This window comes from Megalobrama amblycephala, linkage group LG9 (assembly GCF_018812025.1).
Source record: "Megalobrama amblycephala isolate DHTTF-2021 linkage group LG9, ASM1881202v1, whole genome shotgun sequence".
NCBI lineage: Eukaryota > Metazoa > Chordata > Actinopteri > Cypriniformes > Xenocyprididae > Megalobrama > Megalobrama amblycephala.
The window spans coordinates 17,630,450-17,657,681 of NC_063052.1; the positions used below are offsets into that span (position 1 = coordinate 17,630,450).

The 27,232-nt window shown below is 34.5% G+C and overlaps 1 protein-coding gene across 1 annotated transcript; it reads left to right on the forward strand.

Annotated features, from left to right (window-relative positions):
• On the forward strand, positions 1–26,758 carry mc5ra (melanocortin 5a receptor). The gene is made up of 2 exons (XM_048201931.1): positions 1–197; positions 23,566–26,758. The coding sequence occupies exon 2, from the start codon at positions 23,635–23,637 to the stop codon at positions 24,622–24,624; it is 990 nt and encodes a 329-aa protein (XP_048057888.1). The 5' UTR covers positions 1–197; positions 23,566–23,634; the 3' UTR covers positions 24,625–26,758.
• Positions 26,759–27,232: the final 474 nt, after the last annotated feature.

The following is a 27,232-nucleotide window of genomic DNA, read 5'->3' on the forward strand; positions in this document are numbered from 1 at the left end:
GGAAGCTCTGGAGGTGGAGCTGTCGCTGTTCCCCGATCCTATATATTCATCTGATGCAGCAGAGCCCTGTTCTTCATGGAGATCTTCAAACAACCTCCTCCAACGCGAATAAACGGTTCTGGACTGAAATAATCAGACAGTCTTTGAGATTCTAAGTGGTGAACAGATTCATCACAGACAACTCCTTCTCTAAACAAGTGAGTGAATTACTGAACTTTAGCTTTGTCATTTCTATCGAGCCTAAATTTGTTTGAGGTGCGCTGCGTCCCACCGAAACTTATGCAACATTATTCTGACAGATTTTTTTTTTCCTTCGTTGCACTGCGCTGAACAATATTTACTCGCTCATTCGTTGTTTCTACAATGTCAGAATCTCGTTTAGCAGTGGTAGATGCTGAATAGCCTACTGTGTTTAGTTAGCTTGTAAAGCATGTGAATTTTGCATGGCGGGTTTACTACATCAGACTGTATTTCATCCATTCATTCATTTACTGAATAAATGACAATGATACAGATCGCTCATTCTGATTTGGCGCTGTCCACCAACTAGTGCTGAAGGCTCATTCAATGTTCTTTCATCAAAATATAGTTTTCTGTCATTTAATGACACAAAACACCATTTTGTAACTTTGTAACAAAAACCTGAAAGCATTTTATTATGTCCTATAAAGTGGGCTATCAGAAGGAACCCTGGTATCGTGTTGTTGGAAATATTGAATGTAGTTCGTAGTTTACTGTTGTAAATGATAACTTTCCAACACGTAACTAATAGCTCACATAAAATATGTTGTAATTGAACTAATCTGGCATTTTATCGTTTTCTGCGGTTTGTTTGTTTATGATGTTGTGTATGCTAAAGCTTATAAACCGGATAGTTTTCATCCATCTTTGTTGTGTTTTGGAGAGATTGTTCCTGGACTCGTTATTGTAAACTATTTTCAAAGACGTAACTCAGTTTAAGTGGGAATATTGTTGCTAAATTTGAGGGTGTTGCTTCAGTAAGTCACTGTGTGGCTGTTGATATGTATAGCGAGCTGCCTTCTTAGAAAGCAGCAATTCCGATGCGCAAATGACTCAGTTTTATCGACCGAGGAGACAGTGAATCGCTGGATCTATTTCAGTGGCTGAATTCGGAATAGGATATACTCTTAATACTTCTTCCATTTAAAGACATGGCTGAAGTAGTACAGTAAGGATGGTAGTGTATGCAACTCTCGTTTGTTTCTCCTCACTTTTGTTCAGTACACTGAATGACGTTCACGCTTAGACTTGCTTCTTCATTAACTGGACTACTATAGGCTAATTATATGGATAAGGCCTAAATAAAACATGTAAAACGTCGAAAACCTTTAGTATCAATACAGACTTAAACAGAAAACGAATCGCGATATAGGCTATCGATATAATTGTACCTGCACAACCATTGTCGAAAAATGATCCGGTTGGCTAGGCTATGTGGTGAGGTTAGATGCATAACTTGATATTGCTGAGTTCAACATGTTCCTGGGTCAACATTTTTGTTGATCCTGGAACAACATTCTAATCAACCAATCAGATTTGAGGGACAAGTTTACAGATTATGTCAAGTTTAGGCTTAAAATCCTGAATTGGTGCTTCTAGTTCAGTGTTATTCATCTATCATTTCCCTCTGATTTTTGGGATAACTTATGGGTAGGGTTAGGTTTAGGGGTAGGAATAGGGTTAAGACTAAATTTCCAGACTAGAATGTTGTTCCAGGATCAACAAAACATGTTTACCCAGGAACACATCTAACTCAGCAATATCAGGACGTACGAGGTAGATAGAGTTGTGTGCAAACTGTAGCACTGTACATGTTGTTTAGAAGCATTTAAATAGCCTATTAGCTACTTATTCACTTGTTGATCTCGCTTCTCCAACCTCGTCTCTTTAAATAATGGCTTTGGGGGAATTGCAGATTAAAACAATGAAGCAAACAAAATATTTTTTTGAATGACTGAGTTGAATCGCTTAAAATCGCTCAAATCTTTGGGAGTAAATAAGTGATGTGACATGTTGGAATCATAAATCATTCATTTATGGTAACACTTTATTTTAAGGTGTCACATGTGTTACAGTGTAATTATATATTTAAGTACTGAGTAATAACAATTAAATACAGGGTTAGGAGTAGGGTTTGGTTTAGGGTTAGTCGCATGTAATTATGCCTAATTTATAGGCTAGTTATTACCACATAACTACATATGTGTAATATGTGCAACAAGGACACTGTAAAATAAAGTGTTACCTCAATTATAAGGTCATGTACTTGCTATAGAGTTTGGTTTAATGTTACTTGCTTGTAATTATGTATAATTTACTGTGGTAACACTTTATTTTACAGTGTCATTGTTACATATGTGACATGCAGTTACTGTAGTAATAACTATAAATTATGCATAGTTACATGCAACTAACCCTAAACCAACCCAAACCCTAATCCTATCCCTATGGTAAGTACATGTACTTAATATTACTCAGTACGTAAATGTATATTTACAGTGTAACATAGACACCTTAAAATAAAGTGTAACCTTTACTGTTTTGACTATAGTAAGTATATGTAAGATTTGTAAAATAATTTGTTATCTATATTTCAAATTGATTTTACAAAAACCATTTGTTTACAAAAACCAGTTGTATAGCCGGATGTAACAGACATTTTACATAGTCTTAATCAAAACAGTCATAGTTCCTTAAATTATGAAAAAAAAAAAAAAAATGGCAATGCAAGGACTCTATTCTGTAAGAACTTTGAATGTAAAAGGTGACTTGTTGGAATTATATTTTTACTAAATATTTCACTTCAAAAATTACCTGTAAAATGCTGCACAGGGAATTCTGGGAAAGCTAATGAGTGATGATTCAAATGAATTGGCTTCATTCATTTGAATCATCATCACTTGGATTTATTGAATCATCATCAATTGGATTTTTTTTTTTTTTTTTTTTTTTTTTTTTTAAATTGATAAATTGATAAACATTGGTCTCTCATTTGGAATTTCAGTGCTAAAAGACAGCATTTGTTGGCCATATGTCCGATCTGTGTCAGTTCAGCTGTGTGTGTGTGTTTGTGTGTATATATACAGTATATGTACTATTTATGTTTATATATATATATATATATATATATATATACATTTATTATTGTCTTTATAAGTAGGGCATAGACAGAGTTAAATAGACATTGTGAGATCTACTGACTTGGAAATCACCTCTGATGTCCAAAATTGTAGTAGGCAGATCACTAGGATTTGAGACACATCCAGCGTTAGGCATTGCAGAGCGTGTTCGTAGGATTGAGTCAGAGCTGTGTGGGTGTGTGTGCATGTATCATGCCACGTCTCTTCTCTGCGTGTGTGTGCACACTGCAGTGGTGCATAGACACAAAACCACAGCAGGAACATAAGTCTTGACTGAAGGTCAACAAGGTCCTCTGAGATTATTTAAGAAAAGGCAATAAACATACACATAGCCATAGATAAAGGATGTTCTTTATTTGGAGTGGGGTTTAAATCCACAGGCTTGGCTCAGACACTCCCTGCTTTAATGAGCCCAGGGGAATGAACACAGATTCCACGGAAGTCTACAGATGACTGCATCAGAACACTGATAAATGCCACAGACTCTGTGTTGTTTCAGTGTTGTGTAAGAAAAAAAATGGCCAGCATTTGTGTCCTTGATATTTTTAGGATTGTGAGATGTTCAATTTGTTACCAAATAGCAAATATGTAGCACATTGCCTGTGCATATTCCAGCTATTATTTTTGACATTATTTCAGTAAATAAATGTAGGATTAGAGAATTTTGTTTTCTATTGTAAAATCTTTTGACAACAACTGTTCAAAAAAGTACAAGTCAGTAAATATTAACAATGACTTGTTACAATGTATCCTTTCTCTGTACTTGTTCTTCAACACTTTTGGATTTATGTCCAAAAGTGTTGCTCCAATATTCAGATTAGACAGGGGCTAGTTGTCACACTTTTGCCATGCCATGTTTAGTTGTGAAAATACAGTAAAGACATATACATTGTGTGTCTTGATAAGACAACAATAACAATGACAAAAACTATAAAGATTTCCATAAAATAGCAAAAATGTAAAAGGCAACTGTCACGGATTCACCAGGCTCGTAGCAGCAACACTTTCCCTCCCTTGTGAATAAAAGTGTGCTTAATTGCATATTGTATTGAATATGCGGTAACACTTTACAATAAGGTTCATTATTAACATTAGTTAACTAAATTAGTTAACATGAACTAATAATGAGCTTCACTTCTACAGCATTTATTAATCTTTGTTAATGTTAATTTCAACATTTACTAATACATTACTAAAATTGAGTTGTATTTGTTAACATTAGTTAATGCACTGTGAACTAACTAACTAAATAACAGCTGGATTTTTATTAACTAATGTTACCAAAGATTAAAAAATACAGTAACAAATGTATTGCTCATCTTAGTTAATACATTAACTAATGTTAACAAATGAACCTTATTGAAAAGTGTTACCGAATATGCACTTGTAGTTTTAAACAACTATACTTTTTTATGATATCAAGGAAATAAAAAGCCACTTCTTAAAGAGAGCACACGCTCATGATTTTGTCACACTCAGTCCTAATACGTTTTCATTTGAAAATGCATATTTTTCTCTCCGTTTTGGCCTTCCGAACACATCAAGATGTTTTTGTCAACAAAGATGGAGCTTTTTGAAAACGCTCTCCCAAGTGGATACATTTTAAAAATCTGTTTTCACGTAGCCACCCATAATATCTATGGTTATAAACCTTATTCATAGCAGCGCCATGACAGGTATGAAATCGAGGCTGTGAGGGATAGGCTTGTTTTCAATGGCATCCGCTGTAACAAGCTGCAGAAAGCTCCTAGATCGCCAATAATTTTCCACAGCTTATGTTGTCTGGAGTTTTTTAGTCTACTGAAATTTCTTGGAAAGATATTTTTGCAGTGTTTCATCAGCAGAACAATCCAAAAACGCATTAAATAGTAGTAGGCCTAAAACCCACTGAAGAGATGTATCAATCCCTTGCTTTCATTCCCGTTAAAAATTAAAGAGTGCGCTGCTGTGAATAAGGTCTATACCATGGTCTATACTGGCATTGTTGTGCATGCTCTTTACTTTCACTGTGTTGCTAAAGATAAATGTTTCTTTGTAGAATCTTCATATTACATTCCTGCAAAGATGACTGAAAAATTACTTGCAATTGCAGTCCTGCAGCAAAACATGATAAAAAATTATGTTTTAGACCATACAATTTTAAGTGCGACCTGGATGCAACAGTAAGTGGCAGGATATTTTGCTAATAAAATGATCGTGCCAGAAGAATAGTTAGAACTTTATGCCTGCTCTCTCTTGGTATCATCTTGTACGCTTTTATTATGTTTTATACATATATATATATATATATATATATATATATATATATATATATATATTTTTTTTTTTTTTTTTTTTTTTTTTTTTTTTATGCGCAGTGAGGTGATTTAAGCATTTTCAGACATTTCAGTGTGGATGAGCAACTTTTGGAAAATGCTAGTGTGGCTAGGGAGTATTTTGAAACAAAAACACCATTTTCAAAAGCATCCAGATTAATTTAAGTACTTTTAAAAAGTGCACTTTGTAATCATGTCAAATTAAAAGTTTTACTTTAAAGTACATTTTAAAGACCCCCTATGGTGAAAATCAAGTTTTTAATGTTGTTTATTTGTCTATGTGGTGATTTTAATATGCTTTAAGACAAACCATGTTCAAATTCATAAGTCAGCACCATTGCTGAGTATTTTATGTTTGAAACTGCAGTAAACCAAAAACCCGCGGTTTGAAATCGTGGGTGTTTGTGACATCACAGACTACCTTGTAACCAATCACAATAACGTGCCGGCAGGCTTTGGCATATCATTAACTATGACTGCTCTGAAGCAGGAAAGTCTCGAGAGAAGCCAGGTTATCCTGGTAAATTTTCTGTTGATATGAAAAATTCTGTAGATTTATCAATATAGCGAGTCTATTACGATGTTATGATGAACTATAAGCCTTTCTCCACTTACGTTCTGAGTTGTTCAAAGTGTTTGTAAGGATACTGATTGTTAGAAGGCAGCTGTCTGACTCGCGAACGGGAACATAGTTTGTGTAACATTAGCAACACATTATTAGCTGTTTGATAATGTAGTCAAGCAAAAGGCTATCTATATTAATTCATATTAATTAATGACAGAACCATCGCAAGGGCTGTGCCAAGTGTGCGAACGTATATCGGCTCACGCCAACGTAAAGTGACAGCTGACTTGAAGTAAAGCCAATAAAGTTCATGTTTTTGTCCTTCGGAATACTTTAATACTATAAAACATAGCTAAAACAATAGTGCTCTGAGCGTGTGCGTGTGACCGTGATTCATGTACATATGTCAGTCAGTGTGGAATCGCATGTCAAGTTCTGAGAAAGCTTTATTCAGTCCATTATAAATTCTGATTTTGGCTGCTTCTGGAATGGATCAAACCATAGATATTAGCCTACCTGATAACTTCAGGTAAATACGCTGGAAATCCGTGCTCATTCAAGGATGCGCATTTATTTCATGTAGCCACAACACAAACAACAAATTGCCTCGTCGTCACTGCAGCAACAGTAGACTCTCCGAGCTGGCGTGAGTGAGTGGAGATGGGGCTAATTTGCATATTCATTGATCCGTGTATATTAAATGAGGCAAGGTTGTAGAGTTACATTCAAGCTGTTTTAAGGCATGAAGAATTTTTTTTCACTTCTTTTTTGTATTTATTCATTTATTTTATCTATATTCAATCTTTTTTAAAATATGTCATTTGGGTGATCAAAGATGAGTTTTAAGGATAAAATAATTGACTACAGGGGGACTTTAAATAATTGTTTTAATAATCTTTTTTGGGGCTTTAAAGTACACTTATTTTAATGTGTTGACAAACACTAAAGCTCATGTAAAGTACTTGATTATAATTTTAAATGTAGTGTTATTCAGCATTACATTTAAAATTAATATTTTAAATGTACTAAATTGCAATGTAATTACAAATATATTTAAATAAATGAAATACAAGTTTCCATAAAAAGGTATTTGGCAGTTTTAACCATATTTCAGAGATTAATTATGAATTATGAATAATTACACACACAAAAAAAAAAATGTGTTGAAGATCCAAATGCAGCTTTATTGGGACAATCCAGAATCGTAATCCATATAACAGGCAAAAAAAAAAAAAAAAAGGCTGAGAATCAAAAAAACCAAGACACATGAAACCAGGATAACGATACAGTGTAACAACAAACAAGACTTTGCAAAGACTGACAGAAAACACAGGGTTAAGGTGCGTTCACGGCATATCGTAATTACTGTAACTACGAGATTCTGGCTCGTAAAAAGTGTTCACATCCTCGCAGAGCTCATAATTACAGCTTGTAAGCTGGGAGCTTTCTGAAAGCTCCCACATGTACCACGTGGCCGCTGTACCACCTGCCACTGTAGATTCATTTAGGCTTGATAGTGGTGCCATAGAAACGCATAATACCCAGTCAAAGGACGTGAACAGCACCGAATATAATGTCACATGTTGTCATCTCAAGATTCCAATAAATACGAGGTGGCGTGAACGCAACATTATACAGGCAAAGTTATCAAGGATAATGAGACACAGCTGAATGTAATGAAGCATAATGAGTCCAGGCAAAGGGTTATGGGAAATGCAGTTCATAAAAGAGTAAAGGAAACAGAAGGAGTGCCCTCTGGTGGCTATCAAAGGCACTCCGGCTGGTAGGCGCAACACTATATGAGACAGAAAAGCAATATGAAATTCAACTAATTGCATTTAGCATAAATTTGAATTATAATATACTTTTAATTAACTGCAGTTAAGAGTCCAAGAACATAACATTCAGTTCACACTTATAAAATACTTAAAACGAGAATATACTTATTTCTGCAATAAGTACTTTTTAAAAAAAAATATGCTACAATGTTCTTTTTCACAGGCACAACAATTTCAAATATAACACTGTCATATTAGCTTGCAAATACAGTCCAGAAAATAACTAAATACATATTTATGTATAAATTTATAAAACATATATATAGTTAAATTGTAAAATATATGAATTTAATTGCACATCCACGTTATTATCCCATAGAACAGATACAAAAATTATTTGACAAACATGAGACTCACTGACAGCAGATTAATACAAACAAAGCAATTGACAAAGGAAACGAGATACGAGATATGTATAAACATATACACACATGGAATAATGACTAAACAAGACACACCTGAAAGCAATCAAAACAATGAACCAAAGGGACCACATGACAAGATCACATGCGGGGAAAAGGGAATCACAAAACATGAACAATAAACTATAACCTGGAACAGTCTTTTCATATTTTGTGGCCCAGCTCTGAAATCATGTTTTCTGAAAACAGTTTAGTTAAAATAGTCTCTTGAACATTTCTATGTTTCACTTGCATTTCTTTGAAATAGCAGCAAAGCAGCAGATGGTCAGAGAATAGTTTGAAAGAGCTATTTGTCTATTCATGTTTCAGGGTCATTTGAAATTCAAGTGCACCTTGAAGGTATATTTTTTGCAGTTTCCATCAAAAACTCAAAGTATTTTGAATACAGTGTATGATAGAAATGTACCTTGATTAGGCTATACCATTTTTTGTGCTTGGTCTAAGACTGAAGCACATTCCTGTGATCCATCCATTCTATATGTCTGGCTTTCTCTTTGAGTAGAGGTTAGTGGTTAAGGACTGTGAAAAATAAATAAGACATCGGTTCATTATCCAACTACTCAGAAATGTTGTCTCAGGATTATTAGATTGGAGGAGCATTATGTGTTCCCAGCATCTTTTATTCATGAAGTGTCACACCAGGACATTTTGAAGCTCTCTTCAGAAAGCAAGCTGCTCTTATGTTTTTTTTTTTTTTTTGGCAAGAAAAAAGACAACAGAAAAATACATGCATTCATTGTGAAATATTCTGAGGCTTCATCCAAAAAAATAAAACCCTCCAAAAGACCATTGATCTTAAAAAAAAATTCAGTGTTTATGGCTCTAGCACACCACAAAAATGAGGCACTATATGTGAGGAGCTCTCGGCGCTTTCATAACTCTGTGACCATTAAGATCTGTAACAGATGACGCACAGAACGGTTATTATAGCTTCTCATATGACACATTCATGTGCACTGAGGTTAATTTAAGGTGAAACTGATATAATGACATAAAGCTAAAATAATTCCCACACATTCATTTTTATCCTTGTGCTTGTGATTATAATAAGGTGAATCATTCCTACAATATATACATTTTCATGTTGCCAAAATATAAACTCAAAAACATATTTTTTAATAAAAAGGAAAATATATTAGTTTTCTATAAGAATACCCATTATCTGCTGTAAAATTACTGTAATGTAGAGCCTCTAGTGGTTAATGCTTTCATAGAACAGGCAACAGCAATAAAAGACAGTAAAAGACACTCATTAAACAGTTACATTTCTTATTATTATATTATATTTTGAATATTTTTACATTTACATTATTATTTAGTACATTTATGTGTAAGGTTTTTGATTAGTATTTATATAATACATGTAATAAAGCAATAAGCCCCATGAAGCCGTGGTTTACAGTGAATTTATAACAGCGAAGGGGTGTTGTTAGGCACGACATGGAGTGGAGTGCCTAAAACCCCCTTAGCTGTTATAAATTCACTGTAAACCACGGCTTCATGGGGCTTATTGCTTTTATAAAACGGTTACCACACAATACAAATATAAAAGCCAAAAGATATGTATCAATGCAACTTTCATGAAGTAAAATCATTAAAAGCCTTCTTCTGCTGGAAAAAAAATAGTCCCTGACTGTGAACAGCAACAGAAGTTACATTTATTACGCCATTAGATGGCAGCAAAGATTGTTTTTATGAGCGAGTCACTTAGTCGCAAAGACTTATTGAAACTTGTTGTGAACACGGACGAACATGACAAATGCTTTGACTAGCGCTGTCAGTGTCAGCAGGGCACGATCACAGCGGACATTCAAATGGAATTTTTTATTATGAACATAGGACTGACCTGAAGGAAAATGCTAAATCTGAATGCAGGTAATACACTGGTCACTCGATAGCTCTCTCTCAATATAGGGTATGCACGTGACGTCACCGTCGACCGTTACGACTGCGGTCACGGCCACTGAGTGGCAAAAGACTGAAGGGGCTCGCACACCGGACGCGAAGCTCAGCGCCTCGCCACGTGTTTAAAATTCGAACGCATTGTTATGAGTGTACGAACACCGGCGCCCAGCTACGACTCAAAAAAATATAAAACAAAAAAAATATAAAAGACTAAAAAAATATAAAACAATGCGTTCGAATTTGAAAGACGTGTCGCGGCGCTGAGCTTCGCTTCCGGTGTGCGAGCCCCTTGAGCAGCAGCATTGGTTTTCAGCGTGAATGTCGCTAAAAACACACAAAACACATCCAAAACGGAAAAGAGCTTTGTGATTGACTGTACAAATAGTTTTGACAAAAAACCTGAGGTATATATTTAAAAACTGTTTTATTTTGTGTCAAAATGATAAAATCATTCATGTTGATCATACCGTATATTGTATTGTTATATATTAGTTTGACAACTCATCAATTAATTATTTTCCATCTTATATTCTGCATAATTGGGTGTTTTTCAATAAACAACACTGACAAAAACTATACTATAAAAATATATGTTTTAGGGCTGGACAATATGACGATATAACATTGATATAAGTGATTACGCGGATTTAAACCTACCTATATTGTAGTTATATAAAATATTCACAGGCAGATTTGCTTTATGTGTCTCCCCGCCGTCGAAATCAGGCACATATAAATGTCAGGAAACACTACATTCCAGGCTGCATGTCAATATCCATGAATTAGGTTTATTTGACAAGTTGTAAGGAACACATTCAATTCCAACCTTTAGTGTAATTCGTTAGTTTTACTCGTGTTTTCGCAGTTTCCTCTATTAAATCCAGTCACGCAGCAGGTTCTTTTGCCACTCAGTCCTGCTGAGGGAGCGCGCTTTCGGCGGGAAAGTGACGTCGATGCATACCCTCTGTGCTCTTCTACGTAATGCAGTAAGCTTCAATGAACAAAATCAATAGAAAACAAACATATGTTTACGTTGCTAAGACAGACTCAGCGGCGCAGCGATAATTATGTAATGCGGTCAGCTGTATGTTTTCGGGAATTTTACAATGGCTTCGAACACGACTCAGCCAATCAGAATCAAGGGCCGGAATTATCCGTGTAATATATAATAATATACACTCAACTGTTGACCATTTCATTCTATGTTTATGCATTGGTTGGCAACCGTAAATGGTCAACATACTACATCTGTGCAATAGCAGATGTGTGTTTATAGTTATTTTACAATGAATTTTATCTGCAGGTACAGTTTTTGGTCCTACTTTATATTAGGTGGCCTTAACTCCTATGTACTTACATAAAAAAATAAGCACAATGTACTTATTGTGTTCATATTGTGTTGCAAAAAAACTTTTGCTGCTATTGAGGTGGGATAGGGACAGATTTGGTGGTATGGGTAGATTTAAGGGTGGGCTAAGGTGTAAGGGATGGGTCAGCAGTGTAATTAATTAAAATTAAGTACAATGTAAAAACATGTATGGACACAATAAGTGCATTGTATCAAAGGATTAATTTAAATGTAAGTACATCGTAGTGAAGGCCACCTAATATAAAGTGGGACCCAGTTTTTTTTTGTTTGTTTGTTTTTTTTTTTTTTTATAAATATACTTTTAAATGTTCAGTAAGCAATTTCTGAGAAAAGCTGTTGAAAGTGGATTGGACCGAGCACCACAACACACAATTTTAGCCAATCAGCAGTAAGGGGTGTATACACATAGGGGATGAGTAAGAGGGAGATTTAAAGAAAGAATACAGAAAGAGAGATAGCTGAAAGACATTACAAAAGAGATAAGGTCAGAGGAATATGACTGGAAAAAGAAGGGTTATTATCAGGCAAGAGCTTTAGGACCCAAGTTAATATTAGAAAAGCTCTCAGTGCTGGAGAGCCCTAAGTGGGAAGGCCTAAAAACAGATGTTGTTTTTGTTCCATGCATGAGTAAAATTGGTTTTGCTATGTTTCATAACTACAAACTCTTGCTTGTATATACTCTTTGTTTATGTTAAATTTTTGTTCTTCCTTGTCATTCGTTCATCATCTCCACTTTACTTTTTGCGATGCATTATTTTGCTTTGCTTCAGCTATAATAAATGCATCAGCTATGCATTGTGTGTTCGTGCATTTTGGGGGTTGGAGCAATGAAGGGAGCAGTGTTGCCAACTGCTTTCAATTGTAAGTAGCTAAAACTGGTAGCTAAATGTCACTAGATGACATCATAATGGCAAATTCATTGATCTATATAAATATGAATAGAGATCAGTGGGCAAAATAAGAATCTAGATAAGGTTTGTCCAAGAAGTTGCTAGTTTTGTCCCTAAACTTTTGACAAAAGTTTAGGAAGTCACTAAATCTAGTGACAAAACCCCTAAATTGGCAACACTGGAAGGGAGGGGTTTGTTTGTTTGAGTTGATTTTAAAGGGTTAGTTCACCCCAAAATGAAAACTCTGTCACCCTCATGTCATTCCACACCCGTAAGACTTTTGTTCATCTTCGGAAGACAAATTAAGATATATATTTTGATGACAGAATGTTGTCGGATTTCCTTCCATTGATTGCCTTTGCAACTACCTCTTTGACACTTCAAAAACTTCATAAAGAGGTCAGAAAACTAATCCATATGAATCGAGTGGTTTAGTCCAAATTTTCTGAAGAGAATCGATCGCTTGTTACGATGAACAGATATAATTTAGGCTTTTACTCGCATATAAACATTGATCAGCGAACATAAGCAGAAGCTCATTGGTTACGCAGCATGTTTGAGCTTCCAGAAGAGGTTCTTGCGCATGTAGCAGGTTTGGTTGAGCTTGCTGATGGAATAAACCATTTGGACTAAACCACTCAATTCATATGGATTAGTTTTATGATCTCTTTATGAAGTTTTTGAAGCTTCAAGTTCAAGTGTCGAGCATTTGGTAGTTGCAAAGGCAGTCTATGGAAGGACATCTGGCAGCATTCTGTCATCAAAAATATCTTAATTTGTCTTCCGAAGATGAACGAAGGTCTTACGGGTGTGGAACAACACGAGGGTGAGTAATTAACGACAGAATATTCATTTTGGAGTGAACTAACCCTTTAAATATCAACAGTGTTTCTCAAATCACATACTGCACCTTTAAGATCTGAAGTACACTACAAGTGCATAATCAATACAATTAAGTCTACTTCTTAATATCAAAATGTCAAAAAAGTTTTACAAATACTTTATTTCAATCCTTTTAGGCTCCATTAACTTATAATTAACATTTAAGTGACTGAGCTTTAAAAGCCTCAGAGTTCAAGAGTTCAAATTCCAAACATAACAGGAATGGCCCATGGATGCTTCTTTAACCACACATCATAAAAGTTTGCATTAAAAAAAAATATATATATATATTCATCAGTATTTGTCTACTTTGGAGGTCGTATCAGTGTTTTCGGTGACTCATCCTCAAGCGCACTGCAGACAGCACAATCTCTGCCGTTGTTGATCAGAGGAAACGTGTGTTACAAGCTTTCTTAGAAGAAGGTTAAATAATACAATTTTTGCAGAAATGTTTCACCCCTGAGAACAGACCATGAAATCATAAAAGGAATCTGTCTTTGAATCTGTCTCATTCATTGCATTGAGAAGTACTGGCAGATCAATTGCTGTCTTTGTGTGGCATCCCAAAAGCCCAAACCCTTCATAATTATTCATACACAGAGCAGAACAAACCAATTGGATCCATGCAAAAGAATGTGTGTGTGAATGAATGAAATATATTCCTTTCATAGGATCTATTTAGGAACTGAATTAATGCGGGATGAGTTAAAATGCAGGTGATGTCCCTGAGGTGTACGGGCTGAGCCAACTATAGGTCAGACTCGCATAGGAAAGGAGAGAGAGAGAGAGATTGTAGGGAGGAGATCAGGAATGAATAAAAAATATGTTTGCTGTCAAAACATGACTTTCTAATGAGGAAACTCTGCTATTTTAAAATTCTCACTAGAATGCAGGGCAAAATTTAGTGCAATTTTTTTTATTCACACCCATATTTAAATAACTGCATTATACATTACACCTTCTTTCCATGTTTTTTTTTCTTTTTAAGTGCTTTAAGGTTCAGTGCAAAGGATTTTAACTTTTGGTTTTATATTGTTATGCATGTTTAAAACAGTGGTTCCCATTCAGTCAGTCACGTTTGACGTTGTGTCTATACTGATGTATTAGGCTCCCAAGTGAGACCCCAATACGTCAGTATTGACGTAACGTCTCCATTCCCTTTTTCAGGGAATTAGGGTTTCATCAGTAACCGAGACGTTCTCATACGGAAGAGGATTAGGGCCAAGCAATAATAAAAAAATAAAACCATCTCGAGATTAAAGTTGTTAAATTTCGAGAAAAAAGTCGAAATAAAATGTTGAGAATAAACTCGTTAAATTATGAGAAAAAACTCGTTAAATTTCAAGAAAAAAGTCGAGATAAAATGTTGAGAATAAACTCGTTAAATTACGAGAAAAAAGTCGTTAAATTTCGATAAAAAAGTCAAGATAAAATGTTGAGAATAAAGTCATTAAATTACGAGAAAAAAGTCGTTAAATTACGAGAACAAATTCGTTAAATTATGAGAAAATTGTCATTTAATTTCGAGAAAAAAGTCGAGATAAAATGTTGAGGATAAACTCATTAAATTATGAGAAAAAAGTCTTTAAATTATGAGAAAAAAGTCATTAAATTATGAGAACAAATTCGTAATTTAAGGAATTTGTTCTCATAATTTAACAACTTTTTTCTCGTAATTTAATGACTTTATTCTCAACATTTTATCTCGACTTTTTTCTCAAAATTAAACGACATTTTTCTCATAATTTAATGAATTTGTTCTCGTAATTTAACGACTTTTTTCTTAAATTACGAGAAAAAAGTCATTAAATTATGAGAACAAATTCGTAATTTAAGGAATTTGTTCTCATAATTTAACGACTTTTTTCTCGTAATTTAACGACTTTATTCTCAACATTTTATCTTGACTTTTTTCTCGAAATTAAACGACATTTTTCTCATAATTTAACGAATTTGTTCTTGTAATTTAATGACTTTTTTCTCGTAATTTAACGAGTTTATTCTCAACATTTTATCTCGACTTTTTTCTCGTAATTTAACAACTTTAATCTCGAGATGGTTTTATTTTTTTATTATTGCTTGGCCCTAATCATCTTCCGTATTCTCAAACTATGATATGTGGAAAAAAATATTATATTTTAATGTAATTTAATATTTACATATTTAACTTGTCTTTCAATTTTTCTATTTCCATGTTTTATGTACAGTTTTAATATTGTGTGTCTAAATGAGAATCTAATGCTTAACCTATGTAGTGCATTGAACATTTAACTGGTACCCTGGTGTTCAAGCTAATGTTGTCTTTACGCTGTAAATACAGCACAGAAACTGCTTCTGAAGTGGTAGTTAGTATATAAAAATAGGACCTTTATACTTTTTAATGCAGCACAGTGGTGCCATAATTTTAAGAGCATACTTTATTTGTGGAAGCATCCTTCAGTATGCTTATATAAAGAGTATTTGGAGTCACAATATACACTTTTATGTACATATTGCTAGAAATAATACACTACAGTACACAGTTAATGGCGTTAATCTACAGTACCATTGCTTTATCTGTGCAGTGCTTATTTGTGCAATAATGAGCTATATATGACTAGCAAACATGGATTAATAAAGACACAAAATGTACAACTATGTACAACATGTATGTACTAATGTATAACAGAACTAGTAGTCTGTAATGAGAAACAAATAAACAGAAAACTGTATGAGTACATGCAAGATACATTTTCATTATGAAGACAAAGTTAATGCTCTCAGACTGCTTTTACATTCATGTTCTGCACACTTCTTTTTAAAATAAATAACATAATAAAGTGTGAAGTAAAAAAGCAAATAGGCATTATATAAAGACGCAAATGCTCTTCAAGGGCACATTTTTCCGTTTAGTACTGCTTCAGATAAACCTAAGCAAACTATTTTTTGAACAAACACAAATCATTTTGTAATCAGCAAATTAATCTACACATAGGTTTCGAGTTTGTTTTTCCATGATAGTGGGAGTAGGGCTGTCCAATGGGTTAAAAAAATACAAAACATAAAAGCAGGGAAAGCCATTTATTTTAAACGTGAAAAAGATTTATTTGACAACTAAATGCACAATATAATTGTGGCCTGAGGAAAAGATGTTATCTCTGATTAAGTGAATCTCTAATTTGACTGGTTTCTTCTACCATTCTAAAAACACTTTCTAGCACTTAATATAGTGTTATCTAGCCAAAATGATGATTTCCCCAAATTAAACTGTTTCTTTGAAAACTAGAGAATGTCATCCCAAATTATACTACTTTGAAATTAGATACTAAACAGTGCATTTCAAAGTTGTGCATTTGTGGATTTGGTCCCACTTTATATTAAGTGGCCTTAACTACTAAGTACTTACATCAAAAAATAAGTACAATGTACTTATTGGGTTCATATTGAATTGCAAAACACTTTTGCTGCTATTGAGGTGGAATACAGGTAACGTTAGGGAAAGCTTTGGTGGTATGGTTAGGTTTAAGGGTCGGGGTAAGGTGTAAGGGATGGGTCAACAGTGTAATTATAAATGTAATTACAGAAATTAATTACAGATGTAATTACATGCAGATGTTTTTAAGATATAAGTACAATGTAAAAACATGTATGTACACAATAATGCATTTTATCAAATGATTAATTTAAATGTAAGTACATAGTAGTTAAGGCCACTTAATATAAAGTGGGTCCGTGGATTTTTGTGCTAATTTTACCCACAACCACTCAATTTCCAGATGTATGAATTTAAAGGTAATGAATTTAGCTAGAATATAACAAAGATATGTTGAATCTAGATGCAATTTAATAACATGGTACCATATCCCAGCATTTCTTTTCTTTCTTTCTTTCTTTCTTTCTTTCTTTCTTTTGTTTTTTTTTTAAGGGGTTAAGGTTTTGCTGGTCAGCATGAGCATACTATTCCCAGCTTGAAGATGCTGTAACTACACCATCTGGCAACACTGACAGACATAATTAATCATGTATTTTGAGAGTATCTTTTGGAGAACTCTTAAAAACATGATATGGACCAGATATTTGACACTCTACACAAAAAAAAATTGTTTGATCAATGAAACGTTATTAAATTGACCATTCGCCAGAAGTTTGATTGACAGGTGATCTAACCAATCATAACGCTGAATCCGCCATTTTGTCCAACAAAGCAGTCAGGGGAGTTAGCAGATTAACATAGGTGGACTTGAACTTGAAAAATGGTGTGTACTGATGTCTTTCCGCGATTTAAACAACATTCGCAACATTGTTCTTTCATGTTTATTTGATGCTATAGTTAGTAGGAAGAGATGATTGGTTCACGAATATCCAACATTAACATTCATTTCAACATTTACTCTCATTCAACATTTAGTGCATGCTGGGAACTACAGATCCACTGTGCTTTTAGTTAAAAAAAGTTTTTTAAAAAAAGAGAGAGTGAAGGATTTGTAAGGTCCCAACACAAAATGAGTTGAAAATTACCCCAAGCTTTACTCACCCTCAAGGCATCCTAGGTGTATATGACTTTCTTTTTTCTGATGAACACAGTCGGAGAAATATTAATAAATATCCTGATGCATCCAAGCTTTATAATGGCAGTAAGTGTTACCAAACGAGTATGAGCTGAAAAAAGTGTCTCCATCCACATCCATCCATCATAAACATACTCCACACGGCTCCAGGGGGTTAATAAAGGCCTTCTGAAGCAAAGCGATGCGTTTGTGTAAAAAAAAATATCCATATTTAAAAAGTTATGAAGTAAAATATCTAGCTTCTGTCAGACCGCCTTCCGTATTCTACTTACGAAGAAAGTGAAAAACTCTTGCAGTTCAAAAAGCTTACGCTACGTCCTACGCCTTCCCTATTCAACTTACGGAACTGACGTGACGCCAGTTTACACTTTTTTCGTAACTTGAATACGGAAGGCGGTCTGGCGGAAGCTAGATGTTTTACTTCATAACTTGTTAATTATGGATATATTTTTTACACAAACACATCGCTTTGCTTCAGAAGGCCTTTATTAACCCACCCAGAGCTGTGTGGAGTACGTTTATGATGGATGGATGTGGATGGAGACACTTTCTTCAGCTCATACTCGTTTGGTGTTCAAAACAAATGTTCAAAACAAAGCACTACACACTATAACATACTGTTAACACCAGACAAGGTATTAAAGAAAACTCAGGGCATGAATGCACAAGGAGGCTAATCAACAAATATAGAGTGTGGTAATCATACATAATCAGTAACCAAAGAAACAAACAAGGATCAGGAACACAGGCAGACAGGAACAGAACAGAACAAAACCAAAACACAAAGAAACTAACATACTTGTGACAACCAGCTTATAACAATCTTATCAGTATAAATCAGCCTACTTCTATGACTGTGTTCTGAAGCTGAAGCTCTGGAATATGGAACAACAGTATAAGGAAGCCACTGAATCATGGTTCAAACTAAAATGAATATTTAAGCTTTGGATCTACATATATATATATATATATATAGTCCTTGCATAAATGGGAGTAGGTGGGCTTTGCTTTAATCAATGACGGCACATATCGGAAAAAAACAACATTAAATCCTTTGAAATGTCAGATCTCAGTTTTACAGTGTTTGCACCAGGCTAGAATATATCCCAGATTTTTTCTCTATCTGCCACCTGGGACCTGCAAGGATTTCTGTTTTATTAGTATTATTTTTTTTATTTTATGTGACATTATTAAAGTTGGCAATATAGTATTCACACAGAAACATTTTAATTTATTTGACATTATTTTACAGTTGTGTAATGCTGCTGACAATTATGACAATTATTATTTTAATTACCTCTGCCTCAACTTTGAAAATGTATCAGTTGTCCATCAGATAAGAATAAATTCAAATTACACTATGCCATATGCATAATAACTAAGCTTTCAACAACTAAACATGCTGAAAGGCTTACCGTCAGCAAGACAAACATATTTACAGGACCAACATAATTTCCCTCTGATTGCAAGGGTACTCAATGAATAAACCTCCAGGAACAAGTCTTGTCAAAATCACTGTCATTATGTTGAACATGCACTTAATTCGATGTTTAGTAGTCACCTATTAAAATGAAATGAGCTATACTTTGCAATGAACATGTTACAAGATGTACCAGGGTAAATGTTAGGCGGACTGAAGCACTGTTGCTGTTTCACACTCACTCAAGTTCACCCAAGTTTATTGATGCCATGAGCGTGAGTCACCATTGCAGTACATTTTGCAGATGACCTTAATTATGAAATGTTTCATAGTCATTAAAATATAACACTGTTATATACCACCAACACTTTCTTTAATTTGTTGCATTGTTCTAAGCATTTTTAGGTTGTTTTAGTATGCTGTTGATAGGCTGTGCTGGGTGGTTGCTTATCACCACCTCATGTGTCCCATTTCTGTCAATGCAAATCTATAGGATTTTTACTTGTTTTTACCTCTTCTAAACAAGTCACATTATTTGAGGCATTATTCATGCCTGTAGGCAGCACATGGGTTTGGAGAATGAGCTGAAGTTTAATAAGTACATGCTGAAGTCATTTCAGTATTTCTGTGCCCAACCCTGCACACTTGTTATTTACTGCGCTTCCACCATCAGCCCATCGATACAGTCATTTGATTTGGTTGTCAAACTGTGTAGTTCTTACTTTCTTGTTTTCTAAAGCTTTGTATTCGGTCTGTCGGCAGTGACTCATTTACCGTACGGTTATCAGCAGATAGTAGACGACACACTATTGTGCAAAAGCCTTCTGACGCACACATTTAGATAGAAGACCCTTTATCCAGAGACCTGAGCGATGATCACCAGTAGCCACAATAAATCTACTCTTTTACAGGAAAAGTAATTCACTGATAAAATAGTTGCAGGGCTGTTTTTATGAACAATGGGCTTGTTTCAAATCCCTACTGGCCATCTGTCATGAAACAGATGATCATATGCTTTTGAGGATGTGTTTAGTGCTTAGATTTTTATGTCATGCAGGAGCTGGAAGACCTTGGAGCGTGATCATATTTTTTTCTACCTTTTAAAGTGCTATCTCAAAGAATAAAGCAAGAGATAATGAATTAGTGCAAGAGAAAAATTCATAACCGTAATTAGGTATCGTCTGGGTCTTTTGAAAGGTTTGCTCTCCGGATGTGGGCAACATCCAGAAAAGCTAGAAAAGAACACTTTTCAAAATGCCATACTTAGTCAATAACTTCTATTAGACACATACACGCGGTTTGGTTTTCATCCTGAATACATCCCTATTCTTTGTCATCTATGGGTCATTTACAAATAAAGCTTCAAAAAAGGTGTTTTTAAAAAATCTTTTCAAAACTGATGTAATGCATATTATTGAGTCATGATGAACAATGTGTTTAAACAAGTTTCAGTTGTCAAATAACATTTATTTCAAAATCATTTTTTCACAGTTTTTATGTCAGGCGGTACAAACAAATAGTTGTATGTACAGTACAGTCCAAAAGTTTGGAACCACTAAGATTTTTAATGTTTTTAAAAGAAGTTTCGTCTGCTCACCAAGGCTACAATTATTTAATTAAAAATACAGTAAAAACAGTAATATTGTGAAATATTATTACAATTTAAAATAACTGTTTTCTATTTGAATATATTTCACAAAGTAATTTATTCCTGTGATGGGAAAGCTGAATTTTCAGCATCATTACTCCAGTCTTCAGTGTCACATGATCCTTCAGAAATCATTCTAATATGCTGATCTGCTGCTCAAGAAACATTTAATGTGTACAATTGTACAAAATATTTGTGTACAATATTTTTTTCAGGATTATTTGATGAATAGAAAGTTCAAAAGAACAGTGTTTATCTGAAATCTAATCTTTTGTAACATTATAAATGTCTTTACTGCCACTTTTGATTGATTTAATGCATCCTTGTTGAATAAAAGTATTCATTTCTTTCATTTCTTTTCAAAAAAATAAAAATAAAAATTCTTACTGACCCCAAACTTTTGAACGGTAGTGTATAATGCTACAGAAGCTTTGTATTTCAGATAAATGCTGTTCTTTTGAACTTTCTATTCATCAAGGAATCCTGAAAAAAAAAGTACACAACTGTTTTCAACATTGAAAATAATCATAAATGTTTATTGAGCAGCAAATCAGCATATTAGAATGATTTCTGAAGGAACATGTGACACTGAAGACTGGAGTCAAATATATTTAAATAGTACACAGTTATTTTAAATTGTAATAATATTTCACAATATTACTGTTTTTTACTGTATTTTTAATTAAATAAATGTAGCCTTGGTGAGCAGACGAAACTTCTTTTAAAAACATTAAAAATCTTAGTGGTTCCAAACTTTTGGACTGTACTGTATTTACTGTAGTTGTACCACCTGACATGGAAATTGTACCAACCTACCCATACTTGAAATTAAATTTTTACCAGTATTTAAGAGATCTACAAACCTTTTCACTCTGCCACAAGGATCAGTTGGGGTCCTCCGGATGATGCATTATCATGTTTACTTTTATTACCTTGTCAATTCATAATAAAAGAGTCATATTTGCAGTTGTGCCATCCTGACATTTGAGAATTTGCTGGACAATTTTTTTTTTTTTTTCAATTATCTCAATGGCTTTAAAACTACTGATATTTATAAAATTTGTTTATATGAAAGGTTTCAAACCTAAAATGATGCCATAGTATTTACACATTAAACTGATCAAGTGACAGCAAACAGTTTTACATTATTTTTAAAAATATTTCACATAAATGCTTTTATTGAACTTTCATTAACACTTTACAATAAGGTTCATTAGTTAACATTAATTAACTACATTAAGGGTTAGTTCACACAAAAATGAAATTTCTGTCATTAATTACTCACCCTCATGCCATTCCAAACCTGTAAGACCTTCGTTCATTTTCAGAACACAAATTAAGATATTTTTGAAGAAATCTGTGAGGTTTTTTTATCCCCCATAGAAAGCAACATAATTACCACATTCAATGTCCAGAAAAGTAGACAATGTTAAAATAGTCAGCGTGACCACAATGATTCAACCTTAAAGGGTTAGTTCACCCAAAAATGAAAATTCTGTCATTTATTACTTACCCTCATGTCGTTCCACAATGGCAATGGGAACAATGACACTTCCTTTCTCAAGATCCATAAAGGTACTAAAAACATATTTAAATCAGTTCATGTGAGTACAGTGATTCAATATTAATATTATAACGCAACAAGAATATTTTTGGAGCGCCAAAAAAACAAAATAACGACTTATTTAGTGATGGCCGATTTCAAAACACTGCTTCAGGAAGCATCGGAGCGTTATGAATCAGTGTATCGAATCATGAATCGGATCGTGTGTCAAACTGCCAAACGGCTGAAATCACGTGACTTTGGCAGATTCGACACACTGATTCATTTATGATCCGATGCTTCCTGAAGCAGTGTTTTGAAATCAGCCATCACTAAATAAGTTGTTATTTTGTTTTTTTGGCGCACCATAATTTAGATATGTTTTTAGTACCTTTATGGATCTTGAGAGAGGAAGTGTCATTGCTCCCTATGGAGGCCTCACTGAGCCATCGGATTTCAACTAAAATATCTTAATTTGTGTTCCGAAGATCAACGAAGGTCAGAATAAATGACAGAATTTTCAGTTTTGGGTGAACTAACCCTTTAATGTTATGAAGCGACAAGAATACTTTTTGTGCGCAAAAAATCCAATCCAAAACCCCTCCATCAGTGAGATGTCATCACATATGATGCAGGGACTGACATTCATAAACTTCTCAACTTAAAACACCAGGTTCCTTCCTTCTTGAAAAATAAAAATCACGGCCACGTTGGGCCTGGGAAAACTCCCTGTGGAAGCCATGTTTATGGAGGCAGTCTCCATTTTCTTTGACTTTAGGTTTGGGTATTCTGTCATGTTTAGTACAGATGATGATGATGAAAGAGTTTAAACAGATTGAAATAAACCAAAGATGGATGAGTGGTCTTTATAAGACAAGACAACAGTCATTATCGTTGAATAACTGACCTCAGAATTATGTAACTTACCAATCAGAATAAAGCATTTCTGAGAGCCATGTTATTTAGGCTCTTCAAGGAACCATCAATGCCAATAAAGAAGCTTTATTTTAAAAGTGAACTCTTCCTATTGATTAAACATTATGTGTTTCATTTTGTGCAGGTTAAAGATGCCCTACACACCATCACAGTGACTCCAAGAAAAGACAACATTCCCATTCAATTCCTCAAGATGAACACTTCAGAGACAACCACTCTTCCCTTCTGGACCATCCATGTTAATTCTAGTTCTGTTTCGTACCTCCTCAATGCTACCGAGACCCCATCCCATGCCAAGCCGAAAGCATGCGAGCAGCTCAACATCGCCACTGAGGTGTTCCTCATCCTTGGCATCGTCAGTCTACTGGAAAACATCCTGGTTATCTGTGCCATAGTGAAAAACAAAAACCTACACTCGCCCATGTATTTCTTCGTCTGCAGCCTGGCCGTGGCCGACATGCTGGTGAGCGTCTCCAACGCATGGGAGACCATAGTCATCTACTTGCTCACTAACCGGCAGTTGGTGGTGGAGGACCATTTCATCCGACAGATGGACAATGTGTTTGACTCTATGATCTGCATCTCTGTGGTAGCATCAATGTGTAGTCTTCTAGCTATTGCCGTTGATCGCTACGTCACGATTTTCTACGCTTTACGATACCACAACATCATGACGGTTCGCCGGGCCGCGCTCATCATCGGGGGGATTTGGACCTTCTGCACCGGCTGTGGAATCGTCTTCATAATCTATTCTGACAACACATCCGTCATCGTGTGCTTGGTCTCCATGTTCTTCATCATGCTAGCACTCATGGCCTCCCTCTATAGCCACATGTTCATGCTGGCGCGTTCTCATGTCAAACGCATTGCCGCCCTGCCCGGCTACAACTCCATCCACCAGAGAGCCAGCATGAAGGCGGCCGTCACACTGACCATCCTTCTCGGGATCTTCATCGTCTGCTGGGCTCCATTCTTTCTCCACCTCATCCTTATGATCTCCTGCCCCAGAAACCTCTACTGCATGTGCTTCATGTCTCACTTCAACATGTACCTCATCCTCATTATGTGCAACTCTGTCATCGACCCACTCATTTATGCTTTCAGGAGTCAGGAAATGCGAAAAACGCTTAAGGAAATCATCTGCTGCTATAGCCTGAGGAACATCTTTGGAATGTCAAGGTAGCGTCAAACCAAAAAAATGATTGAATGATGGATTCTCTTTTCACAATATTTCAATTTATAAAGTCTGAGAGCAGAATGCCACAACCCTCTCTTGATCTAGATGGAAAATATGATTTTTGTGATGATGTATACTATCTACTTACTCCTCATCCTCTATCATGCAAACTATCTCAAAAAAGAAGCTGGACAATTAATTAACTCTTCAGGGCACAAAGATGCAAAATAGAATGTCTAATGAGGTAATTGTTTATATTAGAAATATATGTAGATGTTGTAATGTTGGAGAATTAAGGAGGCCTTAGTACTATGGAACAATATAATCCTCGATGAACAATGTGATTGAATACAGTCTCCAGGGACACAGAGGAGCTGTTGATCAAAGCCAATGGGAAAAACAAGTGCAATCATTTGTCAAATTAACCATGCAAACAAGATATTAATGTTGTATAGATAAAATTACAATGTAATATAGCATGCAGTTTATATTGTTGCATGTGCTTTGTGGTTGGCAGTGAAAGTGAGAAAGAACGAGCCACTCTATTGATTCCCAAAGTGAAATAAAATAATAAAAAACAGCAGCAGACTGCAATTTTTAAAAAAACATGGCGCAATTTATACACACATTACAAGACAGAACATAAAGTATAATATGCACTGAAATAAAAGAATGGAACCAGACGGACTGTGACAAAAATGGGTTCACTGTCATGCTGTTCGTAAAATGTCTACTTAAGGTTTCAAGGACTAAGAGGATGACAGAATTTCAGGTATCATGTCGCTATCAATTTTTTCAGAGACTTTATAGGCATCAGGAGTTTTGTAATAGTTGAAAATGAATAGAAATGCTTCTTCACATATGTGTGTACATCTATAGCTGCAAAAACAAAATCCAAAAAATATGTTATGACTTATACTGTATATTAACTCATACAATAAAACAACAGAGAAAATAAGTTCTACCTAATTATACTGTGCAACTTCTGAAAATAAAAATCTTAAATATTTATTGTCCTCACAATTACAAGCATTCGTGGATATGTTTATATATTATTGTAGTAAGCACGAACATGTACTTGAATTTGGGGGTCTGCAGTTATTCTCGTTTGAAGTATTTACTACTGACCCTTTAAATGTAATGACATTAAATTCTATGGCTTTTTTATTTCTTGTATTTGCTATAAAATTTCAGGGTGAGAATCAATGTTCCTGTTGTTTGTCATTATGCTGCTTACTGTCTATAGTCACTGAACAAGTAAATCTGTTTGGGGGGGGGGGGGTATTTTTAATAATAAATTCCTAAATCGATTTTGAAACATGAAACAAATAACGAAACAGCAAAAATGTTTAATGTAATATACAAAAATATGAAAATTCAATAAATAAAAACAACAAAATTCATCCTAATAAAATGCGACAACTTCATTTGTTACTTATCAGAAATATTACAATTTCAGTTTGGATAGAATTACAATAATAAAAAAATATCTCTATTTAAATGAACTAGTGTAATAGGTCTATCCATGTTTGCTTATCCAGTGGCTTACATTAGAAGTATGTAATCTAAATGTAAATCTGTTCATGCTAAATTCTATGAAGTGTTATAGTAGGATTCTGGTGGTAGGCTAGCAGATATTGTCTTGTATTGACTTCTGATTGAGTCAGAATTTAAAAGTGTAAGTAGGTAATTGCTCAGACTGTGTAAATATGTTCAGTTAGGTTGTTTGTCAGCTTGATTTTTGCCATTTTATTACTCCCTTCTCTTCACTTTGGTTCAAAGTGGTTCAGTTCATTTCAGTTCTAATCACCAAGTATAATGTCAACCCTCTTTACATGGGCTCATGATGGTAATAATAGAATGTGCCTTCAATGTGTTTTGTGCTGTCAAAATGATCTGGAGGTTGTCTGATCTGTCCTCCCGGTCTCTCTGTGGTACATTAACTGCTCAAGTGCTCAGGTTTGCTGGCTCTCCATGAAGAATCATTGACAATGTATCTCTAAAAACCCCTCACTGTTTCAACAGAAAACAACTTGAATCCCACTCCTCACAAACTAATCTGCTCTGGAGTGGTTTCACATACACAGACAATTATTAGACAAGTATCATTAAAATTCTAAACATACAAAGTGGCAATCACTAAAGATATATATATATATATATATATATATATATATATATATATATATATATATATATATATATATATATATATATATAAACTCACTTGTTTTTCATTCTTGTATTGTGTGAAACAATGATACAGCTGGTAGTGAACAGCAGTAATGCTCCTCACTGTGATAAATGCTCTGTGCATCTGTGTTATGCTGTGTAATCTCTTACTTTCATGTATTTGGTTGCATGTATAATTAAAATATAAGAATAAAGTTCATTCTTGTGTCCATTTTTCATTGTTACATTTTTTTCATCAATTTACAAGAACAAACTCTTTCCTTTGTGCATTTAAGAGAAAACAAATCACATATGCTGTTGCACTACAATAAATTAAAGAACTATTTCTTTGCATTGCATACAACAATTAACTTATGTTATGCATAGAATAAATTAATATACTCTATGCTGTTGCATTGCAATGCATACAAGAACTAACACT

Coding starts and splice junctions, on each gene's coding strand:
- mc5ra (XM_048201931.1), top strand. CDS start 23,635: ATGAACACTTCAGAGACAACCACTCTTCCCTTCTGGACCATCCATGTT.